Source organism: Eimeria acervulina, genomic scaffold (assembly GCF_000499425.1).
Source record: "Eimeria acervulina Houghton genomic scaffold, Eah_scaff30, whole genome shotgun sequence".
Classification (NCBI taxonomy): domain Eukaryota; phylum Apicomplexa; class Conoidasida; order Eucoccidiorida; family Eimeriidae; genus Eimeria; species Eimeria acervulina.
In genome coordinates, this window is record NW_013549901.1 from 76,857 (window position 1) to 86,821 (window position 9,965).

At 47.6% G+C, this 9,965-nt stretch overlaps 2 protein-coding genes across 2 annotated transcripts; one reads left to right on the top strand and one right to left on the bottom strand.

The window, feature by feature from the left end:
- Positions 1 to 499: 499 nt before the first annotated feature.
- Positions 500 to 5,774, bottom strand: EAH_00006830 (EPN3 protein, putative; the record flags this gene model as incomplete). Its single annotated transcript, XM_013396032.1, has 10 exons — positions 500 to 942; positions 1,141 to 1,209; positions 1,381 to 1,746; positions 2,200 to 2,282; positions 2,457 to 2,612; positions 2,730 to 2,949; positions 3,470 to 3,605; positions 3,962 to 4,040; positions 5,126 to 5,236; positions 5,674 to 5,774. 10 exons carry the CDS (start codon positions 5,772 to 5,774, stop codon positions 500 to 502), a joined length of 1,764 nt encoding a protein of 587 aa, XP_013251486.1.
- Positions 5,775 to 7,066: 1,292 nt separating this feature from the next.
- Positions 7,067 to 8,038, top strand: EAH_00006840 (hypothetical protein, conserved; the record flags this gene model as incomplete). Its single annotated transcript, XM_013396033.1, has 2 exons — positions 7,067 to 7,394; positions 7,965 to 8,038. The coding sequence occupies 2 exons, from the start codon at positions 7,067 to 7,069 to the stop codon at positions 8,036 to 8,038; spliced, it is 402 nt and encodes a 133-aa protein (XP_013251487.1).
- Positions 8,039 to 9,965: the final 1,927 nt, after the last annotated feature.

Sequence of the window (9,965 nt, forward strand, 5' to 3'; positions counted from 1 at the left end):
TAAAGCACAAACGGCATCGCTACTAGAGCCTTGAAACGACAGCAGCAGCGGCAGCAGCAGTTTCTGGGGGAAGGCGTCGATTGGTTCGTTGTCTTTCGTTGCTGATTCATAAATTATCCATTTATTATTTAATAATTCCCCATTTTAATTATGTAATAAAAGTGTAATATGTACTATTAGGAAAATTATTATTACTACGGGGCCCAAGCAAACACGAAGAATGCCTCGAAGAAATACAATGAACTAAAAGGCTGCGAAAGCCTGTCTGTGCCTGCAATGCGTTCTTTGCTGCTGCTGCTGCTGCTGCCGATGCTCGTGCTGCTGTGTCATCACTGCAGCAGCTAGCAGCAGCAGCAGCCGTGCGTGCTGCTGCGCAGGCACTGCAACGGCTGCATTAAATAAAGTAGGTACCGCCGCAGCAAGAACCGCTGGCGCTGCTGTTGCTGCTGCTGCTTCACGTGCGGACACATCCATACATCTTTGTATTTTTATCTCGGCACTAGAATAGGCCGGGATGTCCTGAGGTGAAGCTCGAAGCAGCCTGCTGCTGCTGCTGCTGCTGCTGCCAGGGCTGCGCTGAGCTTCCACCCAAGGAGAACGGCTGCGGCGCTGCCGCCCCTGCGCCCATAGAGGAGGGACGCATGCCACTGCTGCTGCTGCTACCCAGGGAAAACGGTTGTGAATTTGCGCCGCTGTTGCCGCTCATACTGAACGGCTGGGGGATCTTCATGTTGCTGTTGCTGCTGCTGCTGCTATTGCCGCTGGGATTACTGCCGCCCAGGGTGAATGGCTGAGTAAACCCGAGAGTGTTGGCGTTGCCGCTGCTGCTATTGCTGCTGCTGCCGCTGCTGCTGTTGCTGCCCATGGTGAATGGCTGCTGCCACTGTTCCAGCTGCGGTGCTGCAGCAGCGCCCTGCGCCCCACTTCCAGGGTCGTTGGTGCCTGCAGCAGTAGCAGCTGCACAGAGTGCATGCATGCATTCATCTTCTCACCTCCTCAGTATACAGTAAATCTATTTATTAAGACGGAATCTCAGGGCATATTAATAAACAGGGGAGCAGCAGCAGCAGCAACAGCAGCAACTACAGCAGCAGAAATAGCAGCAGCAGAGTCACCGCGTGCTGCTGCTACTCGTCTCACCCGCCGACGCTGTCTGGAACCCGCTAAAGTTCCCTAAGGAAGAAGACGACTCAAAACCACCGCCAACTCCTGCAACAAACGCAGCAGCAGCAGCGGCAGCAGCAGCGGCAGCAGCAGCAGTAGCAGTCGAAGCAGCAGCAGCAAAGAAAACTACCTGAACTCAGCAATGCACCTGAAGTTGAGCATATAGAACGCGCTGCAGCTGAAGCAGGAGCAGCAGTTTTTCTGAACAGAACTCACCGTTGGCCCATTCGGGTGCAGCAGCAGCTGGTGCTGCAGGAGCAGCAAAGGCCGCTGCGACAGCGTCCAGACTGGTGCTGCTTCCTGCTAGCGTCCCTGGTGCTGCAGCCGTGGGGTTCGGAGTAGCTGCTTGAAATCCCCCAAACAAATCATCGCTGCCCCCTGCGGCGCCGCCGCTGCTGCTGCTGCTGCCTGCAGCGTCTGCTGCAGCTATTTTCCCTGCGCCGTTGCTGCTGCTGCCTGCGGCGGCGTTCGACCCTGGGGGTGGAGGAAGCAAGAAACCAGCCAAGCTGCTGCTGCTGCTGCTGCTGCTGGCTCCCTCAGCGCCCTGTGAGGCGACGCCAGGGTCTGCCCAGACGCTCGTCCCTGTACGCACATCAGTAGAAAAGAAAAGAATTTCTCTTACTATTATAAATACATATATCTCCTTTTTAAATCAACAACCGCATGAAGGCAATATAAAGCACATCCACAATCATAAAAAGCTCGCATATCTGATTCAAATAGAATGCCTTTTTAGAGGGAAGTGAAACTCTTGTTAAAAAGAAGACAAAAACGCATGCAAGTGCCTGATTTCACTACTCGCACACAATTCCACCGTTTTAATGGCTCTGCAATCAGCCAAGCTGGCCATAACAGCCGTGCTGCAGGGGTTTAGGGTTTACAGTTTAGGGTTTAGGGTCTAGGGTTGCTGCAACGACACGGATTCATCTTGAAGAACAACAAAAGAAAAACACGCATGCATGCATGCGCGCATGCATGCATCTGCTAGCTACTATGCTGCCCCCCAAAAGAATTATTTATACGAAAGGCAATTACCTGAAGCGAAGGGAGAAGGAACAGAAGGCGCCCCCTGCAGTCCTAGCGGTGGGCTGTCAAATCCTAGCAAATCCGCCTGCTGTCTGTACACCCCAGCAGCAGCAACACCAGAAGGATCTTGAGGAGGGCACACAAGATGGAGAGGCATTGCATAGGCTGTATTTGCAACCAGAGGAACAATTTAAGATAAAAACGTGTCGCCATTTGCATGCATGCGTTTGTACAGATATATGCGCGCATATTTGAGGTGTACGTACACCGGAGCCTTTTGCCGAGAGGATTTTGCGCTCGCAGTGGAGCTGCTGCTGTCGCTCTTCGTGGGGCCTCCCTTTGTCGCAGGGGCCCCTTTCTTTTCTTTCACTGACATCGAGCGAGAGGAAACCGACGACGGCATGCCTGAGTCGCCTCTGCTCCTGCAGCCAGACGTGGGACACACAAACCCTAAACCCTAGGCTCTAAACCCTAAACTCTAAACCCTAAACCCTAAAACCTATGTGAAGTTCAGCAGAGTTCAGGATGGAAAGACGTACGCATCACTTTGTGAAGAGGGTTTCGCGCTGCTGCCAAATCCCACTGCCGCTGCTGCCTGTCCCCTGCTGCTGCTGCTGCTGCTGCTGCTGCGGGGCCCCACAGACGACGCCGAGGAGATGCCAATGTACTTGTCTCTGTTTTTTGCTGCTGTCTCTCGAGCGGCTTTCAGCTCCTCAGCGTCAAATACCAAAGTTGTGCAGATACCAGCCTTCTCTCGAACTGAAGAAAATATAAATACACCACCCCACAACGCATGCTGCTGCTGTTTCTGCTGCTGCTACTGCTGCTGACGAGGTGGTTTAGTGTTAGACAGGAGGCGCATAAAGGAAGACAAAGGCAAAGGAGACAAGAAAAAGACGAGGAATAGAGGCAGCAAAAGAAGAATGGCATCGCGAAAGGAGATACGTCGAAGAGAGAAGCAGCACAGAAACAAAACCAGATAAAAGCAGAGACAAACGAAAACTGCAGTTGAGGAGACAGACAGGGAGAGACACGCAAACGAGGGAGACAGCTAAGAGGAGATAGAGAAACAAGAGTGAAGGAAGACAGAAACAAACAAACTAGCATGTGACCACCTCGGCAAAGAGGTCCAACATGCACCAGAGCAACAAAGAAAAAAGACTCCTGCAGCAAAGAGAAAGCAGAGGCGTGCATGCATGCATGCACGTGTGCATGCAGGCACTCATGCATGCACTTATGCATGCACTCATGCATGCATGGATGGCTTGGGTGTACTTACTGCCAGCGCCTTTGTCTCTTCCTTCCTCCGACCAGTTAAAGCTCTGCAGCGACTTGAGGAGATAAGTTCTGTCTCGTGCTTCCTCTGCGAATCTTTCGGGGCCGTTCTTCAGCATATACTCCAACATCGTTAGCCCCTAAAAAAGGAAACACAACAACGCACACGCACCATGCCGCCGCTGCTGCTGCTCTCTCTCTGCTGCAGCTGCTGCTGCTGTCAGCGCCTTAAGCTGCTGCTGCTGCTGCTGCTGTGCGTCGAATGATCTCTTTGCGCAGCAGCAGCGGCTGTTTGTCCGTCTGCACACCCGACCGTCTGTTGCGACCTTATTCTTGTTAATGATGATTACAATAATAATAGTAATTAGTATTCATAATTATCGTAATAGTAATTAGTATTAATGGTGGTCATAGCGGTGGCAACAATTACTAATAATAATTAGTAATAATAATAATTAATATTAATAATTATTATAATAATTCCTGTAAGACAAACCTTAAAGATTTTGCGCCAGCGCTTCGGGGCTTCCGAAATGGCGGCCCACATGGTGCGGGAGATGAGGGGGAAGTCTAAGCTGAGGTGTACATACACCCGAACAACAGAAAGAAGCACATTGAGAGAAAGGAAGGTAAAGAAACAAACAAACGAACAAACAAATGAGAGACAAACACACAACTGGAAGACAAAAAACAACACAAAGAGGCGACTCACCATGAAAACGCAGCCAGCAAAATAGAGAGAGAAAAAAACAAAAAAAAAGACAGGCGAAGAATAAAAGAAATGAAAAAAAGAGACAAAAGGGGAGGATGGATGGAGACAGCAGAATGCACGAAGGGTCCAAGGAGGCAGACAGAAACAGCAAGCAAATGAGAGAGAGAGCAACAGAAGAAGAGACAAGGAGAGAGACAGAGACACATGCACGCATCTCCTCTTCTGTCTCTGCTTCTGTAGAAGCAAGACAGACAACTTGAGAGAAAAGGCGATATAAACTCAGAAGGAACAAACAGAGACACCGCAAAATGAACAGACAGAGGAGACAGACAGAGACAAAGACAGCGCGAAGGAGACAAAAAGAAAACCGTCAAGCAGCATCAAGCCGCAGCAGTGTGTTACTGCGGTGGGGTTGCTACTGGGACTAAGAGAGCACTAGGAATAATCATGATAATATTATGATTAATAAGGGTAGTTAGGAGTATGAATAATGACAACGAGGACCAGATGAAAAGGATAAGAAAAGCAGAAGGCATCGGTAATACGAACAATACTTAAAATAATGAAAATACCATATACTAATAATAATAGTAAAAAAATAAATAATAATTTATTATAAATAATAAATAATAAAATAATTATGACAACGCTAAAAAAGAGCAGTAAAATATCGAATACAAACAGAAAAAGCAATAGTAAATATAAAACCGAGGAGAATAACAACGGTAATAATAATGCTAGCAACAAAAAGATAAACATAAATAAAAACAAATAAGCTAAAAAGACTGAATAAAAAATAAATACAAAAGACAATACTAATGAGCACCAAGAAAAATACATACAACAATAAAAAACAGTAGCAGTAATAATGCGCACGACAAAGATAAAGATTAAGGATAAGAGTAAAAAAGAATAAAAATAAAAAATAAAAATAAAGTGTTTGTTTACAAGTTATGAGAGGCCCTCGCTATCTCTGAAAGAACAGAAGTAGGGCAACCCCAATTTTTATCGCTGACGGCTTCTCTGAGGTTTCGCTCTAAAGGGGTCTCCTTCGTAAGACTGCAGAGGTAAAAGCAGAAGAAATAACAGCAATAGAATAAGAAGAATAACAAGAAAAAAAAGAATAAACAAAGAACACCATCTCCGCATCAGCTGTACATACACCTGATGATATAGAATATTAAAGAGTCTCTGCTATTAGCTACCTGTGTGTACACCTGTAAGTTAAAGAAAAACAATAATATTTCTCTTCCTCAGCTGTACGTACACCGGGAGAGAGCGGAGAAGAGCAGCAAAATATTTAAAAATTTTAAGGTGTATGCACATGTACTGAAGCAGCAGCAAATGCCGCATGCTTTGCTAAAGCAATCAGACCGCTTCCTCTCCGTGGTAATGTTAATCTATAGATAATTAATAATTAATTGTAATTAACATTAACGCGAATTGGTTAATAAGCTTCATGTAGAAAGAACAGCAAAATGCAGCTGCTTCCTTACGTGCGCTCAGCCGCTTCTTTAACTTTCTCCGAAGCAGTTGAGACAATTGAGGCTAACCTAGAGCCCAATTTATCCATCGAGTTGGAGTTAAAGAACGACATTTTCATTAAATGCGGTGTACGGTGTATGTACACCGCAGCAGATACACCACGCTGCAGCGCTCAGCTGTACAGACACTAATATGCGCACGCCGCAGCGGTAATAATGAGGCCCTAGGGGCCTTCAAACAAACCTAAAGAGCTCAACAGGATAAAGAGGAATAAACAATATATACCCTAACTAGAAGCAGCAAGTGCTAGCTGCAGAAAGAGATAGAAGAGACTCCGCAGAGAGGCGCTGCTGCGCCCGCTGGTGCAACTGTTGCTGCTGCTGTTGCTGCTGCTGCTGTTGCTGCTGCTGATCTCGTTGTTGTTCCTCGCCGTCACGCCTCAGCGGAGGCAACTGCTACAGCTGCGGCTGCCTGCGGCAGCTGCGTACAGCCCCTGCAGCGGCAGCAGCAGCAGCAGCAGCAGCAGCGGCTCTGAGCGTCGAGACTAGAGAGAAGCTAAAAGACTCCACAGAAAGAAATGGAGACACTTGAAGGAACGTTCACAGAACCAACCGAACTGCAGCAGCAACAGCAGCAGCCGAGTGTATCGGCACTGCCTCTGTTAGCTGCTGCTGACGAGAGCCAGCACCCACACTGTAGTATATTTGCTGTCTCTGAGTTTCAGCAAAGTATATAAAACAAAAGAAAGAGAGAAAACTGAAATCAGCAACAACAGCAACTACAGCAACAACTGCTGCTGCCGCTGCTGCTCCTGCTCCTGCGCTACAAGACCAGCATCAGCAGCAGCAGCAGCTCCTGCTGCTGTTGCTGCTGTTGCTGCTGCTGCTCTTGCCTTGGTCGTTGTTGGGGTTTGTATCTCCCTTCCTTGTTTATTTGTTGAATTTAAATAACATTTTGCTGTATCTGCATCTCTTGCTCGACTTACAAATAGAATTACTCCCCCATCTCCAGCGAAGAAGCTGTATATACACCTGAGATCCCTTAAAACACCCTAACCTCCTTCTTTAGTTGCCAGCTTCATTATCAGGATATACTTGGAGATAGTGAGGGCTTCCATTTGCTGCAAGAATCAACAACGAGGTGTACATACACCGCAGCCGCCTATCAGCACCAGCCAGCAGGGGGCCCCTCGTCGGTCACGTTGGGGCCCCCTTCTCTCCCTTCCTTCGGCTGTCTCTACAGGCACCCCCTAACCCGTTTATAAACTTCAGAGACGTTTTCTGAATCTCTACACTCTCTGTACAGAGGAGGCAGGCAGGGAAAAACCCTTCTTTTTGTAGCCTCCAGCAGCAGCAGCAACAACAACAGCAGCTGCTGCTGCATGCCGTTGGTCCTGTCTTCACTATGGGGGGAAAACAGAGCTCCACTAGGGCCTGCGATGCAGGAGGAGGCCCTGGGGTGGGCCCCTTGGGGCCCCCCCTGGCGGGGGGCTCAGGAGAAGTGTTGCTAAGGGAAGCAGAGCAGCTTTCTGCTTATATTGAAGGAGGTGGGAGTTCAGGGGAGAAGCAGCAGCTGAATTTTTCTTGGGGGGAGAAGGCGCATGTGCTGCCTGCACTGCGTCGTTTGCTGCTGTCTCCTTGCAAAGAAAGAGACACAATTAAATACGCTATTGATTCAATTCTCCCTCCTTCTTACACTCCTATAAGCGAAGAAGACCCCCATATACTTGCGGGTAAACTCTGGCTGCAAGCGAGGCTCTTTGCTATGCATGAGAAGGCTCCGCTGCAGCTCTGAGGTGTACAGACACCTCGGAGATGCACCAGGCAGCACTCTGCAGCTGTACGTACAGCGTAGGCGCACTTAATTTTTTTTTGCTGTCTTCACCCAACTATACAAATCACAGAGTAGGAGATGAGGGGGTCTCTTCTGTCTCTCTTCTGCTGCACAGGATGCAGGAGAAGGTAAATAAAATATGTTTTACAGATTCAACTATATATATATTTATATATACTGTGGATAACTTCTTTTTTCACAAAATTTACCCTACTTGTCTTTGTTTTTGTTGTTGTTTTGTCTTAAAGATTTTATTCGCGCTTGAAGAAGGTAGCCAGCTGCCGCTCTAGCCTTACCCTTTATCCGATATGATGCTGCTGCAGCTGCTCGTCCAGCAGCTGTTGGTGGTGCAGCAGTTGTTGCTGCTGCGATCTTCGCTCTCGTGGTTGTCTGTGGCTAGAGGGATACGAAATGAAGGAAAGCTGGGAGCGTAGGGTTTAGGGTTTAGGGTTTAGGGTTTTGAATTCAGGGTGTAGATGCAGTAGCAGCTTCTCCTGTCTTTTGGAGTTGCTTACGGCCTACAAGTTAGGTAAAACAGAATAGGGTTTAGCGTTTAGGGTTTGTCGGTAAATGTCGCCGCCTTAATGCTTTTTGTCTTCAGAGTTTAGTGTTTAGGGTTTAGGGTTTAAGGCTAGTCAAGCAAAAGGGGAAGACACCCGGCGCAGCAACAGCTGAGCTGGAGATACACCCCAAGTGTTTTTTAGTTGCAACAAATTTAATTGTCTCCTTCTTTCCTTTTAAGCTGAGAAGGGCGTCTCTGTCTACAAAGAGAAACCTGGGGCCCTTTCTCTTTGCGGTTTAGCCTCTTATTAAGGAAGGGTTTAGGGTTTAGGGTTTAGGCTTTAGGGTTGGAGGAGAAGCGGTAAGCTCAGGCGTAGCAGCAACAGTTTCTGTCTCTGTCTGCTGAGCTCGCAGGTGCGTTTTTGCTGCCCTTTTCGTCTGGTGTACGTGGAGACACCCGAAAGGCCGCTGCATAAAGCAAAGAGACAAAACAAAGAGAGAGACAGAAAAAGATAAGAATATGAAAGAGACAGAGGGAGATATGCAGACAGAGAAACAATCCATACGGAGACGCATGCAGCAGCAGGAGACAGAACAAAATATGTATACAAGCAAAAGTAAACAGACGCAACGAGAGATATAGAGATAAAAGAGACAAAGACAGACAGAGATAGACACAGGCAGGAGACAGAGGCAAGAGACAGAGACAGAGGGAAACAAGAGACAGACATACGGAGACAGAGAGACAGAGACAAGAGACAGGAGACAGAAGAGCAGTAGACAGACACAGAGAAAAGAGACAGAGACAAGTAGGTGTCTGCTGTCTCTAATAAACTCACCAGCACCTCTCTATCTACTTGGAGGCGAGTCTCCCGATTCAAAGCGCGCAGCAGCCCTTTAACTTGCTGTCCCCTTTGCCGCTGTAGCACAACACCCTCACCCTTAAACCCTGCAGCCTTCACACTGAGTTGCTGCACAGAAGCAAACTAAATTGTCTCTTGTCTCTTTCTCTCTTTCTTCTATCTCTGCGTGTCTCCTGTCTAGGTGTCTGCCTCCTGTCTGTGTCTCTGTTTATCTGTCTCTGTTTCTGTGTTTGTCGGTTGTCTCTGACGGTCTCTGTTCTCTGCATTTTGTCGTATCTGCGAATCGTATGGACCCTAGGGTTGTTCCTCCTGTCTCTGTCTCTGTCTCTTTCTCTATCCTTGTCTTCGTCTCCAGTCTCCACCTCTCTTTATCTGTCTCTGCCGCTGCCTCTGTTAGCCCTTCTCTGTCTCCCTTAATGTGCTTGTCTCTGCCTGTCTCTTTCTCTGTCTGTCTATCCCTCTTTATCTGTCTCTATCTGCGCCTCTCTCTGGGTGTTGTTCTCTGTGCACCTCTCTGTCTCCGTCTATCTGTCTCTGTCTATCTGTCTCTTTCTCTATCTGTGCCTCTGTTTATCCGTCTCTGTGCCTACTTGCCTGTCTCCGTCTCTGTCTCTGTTTATCTGTAGCTATCTCTGCTTGCCTGTCTCTGTCTCTCTTAACTGTCTCTGTCTCTATCTATGTTTATCTTCTCTTACTCTCACGACATCCGCCTGTCTCCTTTCTTTTGCAGTCTCCGCAACAAATTCATTTTTCCTCTCCAGCCACTGAGTATATTATCGATCCCACAGGGTTCCCAAACCCTAAACCCTAAACCCTAAACCCTAAACCCTAAGCCCTAAGCCGTTAGCACGCCTGAACCCCAAACCCCAATCTCTAAACCCTAATACCCCAACTCCAAACCCTTAACACCAACCCCGAAACCCTATCCCCTTAAAACCTAAAGGCTAAACCCTAAACCCTAAACCCTAATCTCTAAACTTTATGCAGAAAGGCGGGTCTTTGGATTTAAATGAATTATAAATCCTCACCTCAAGATACACTCGCGTAGTTTTTTCTTTTTCTGCACCAAACGCAAACAAGAGACGAAAGCAGCAACGCATTTTTCT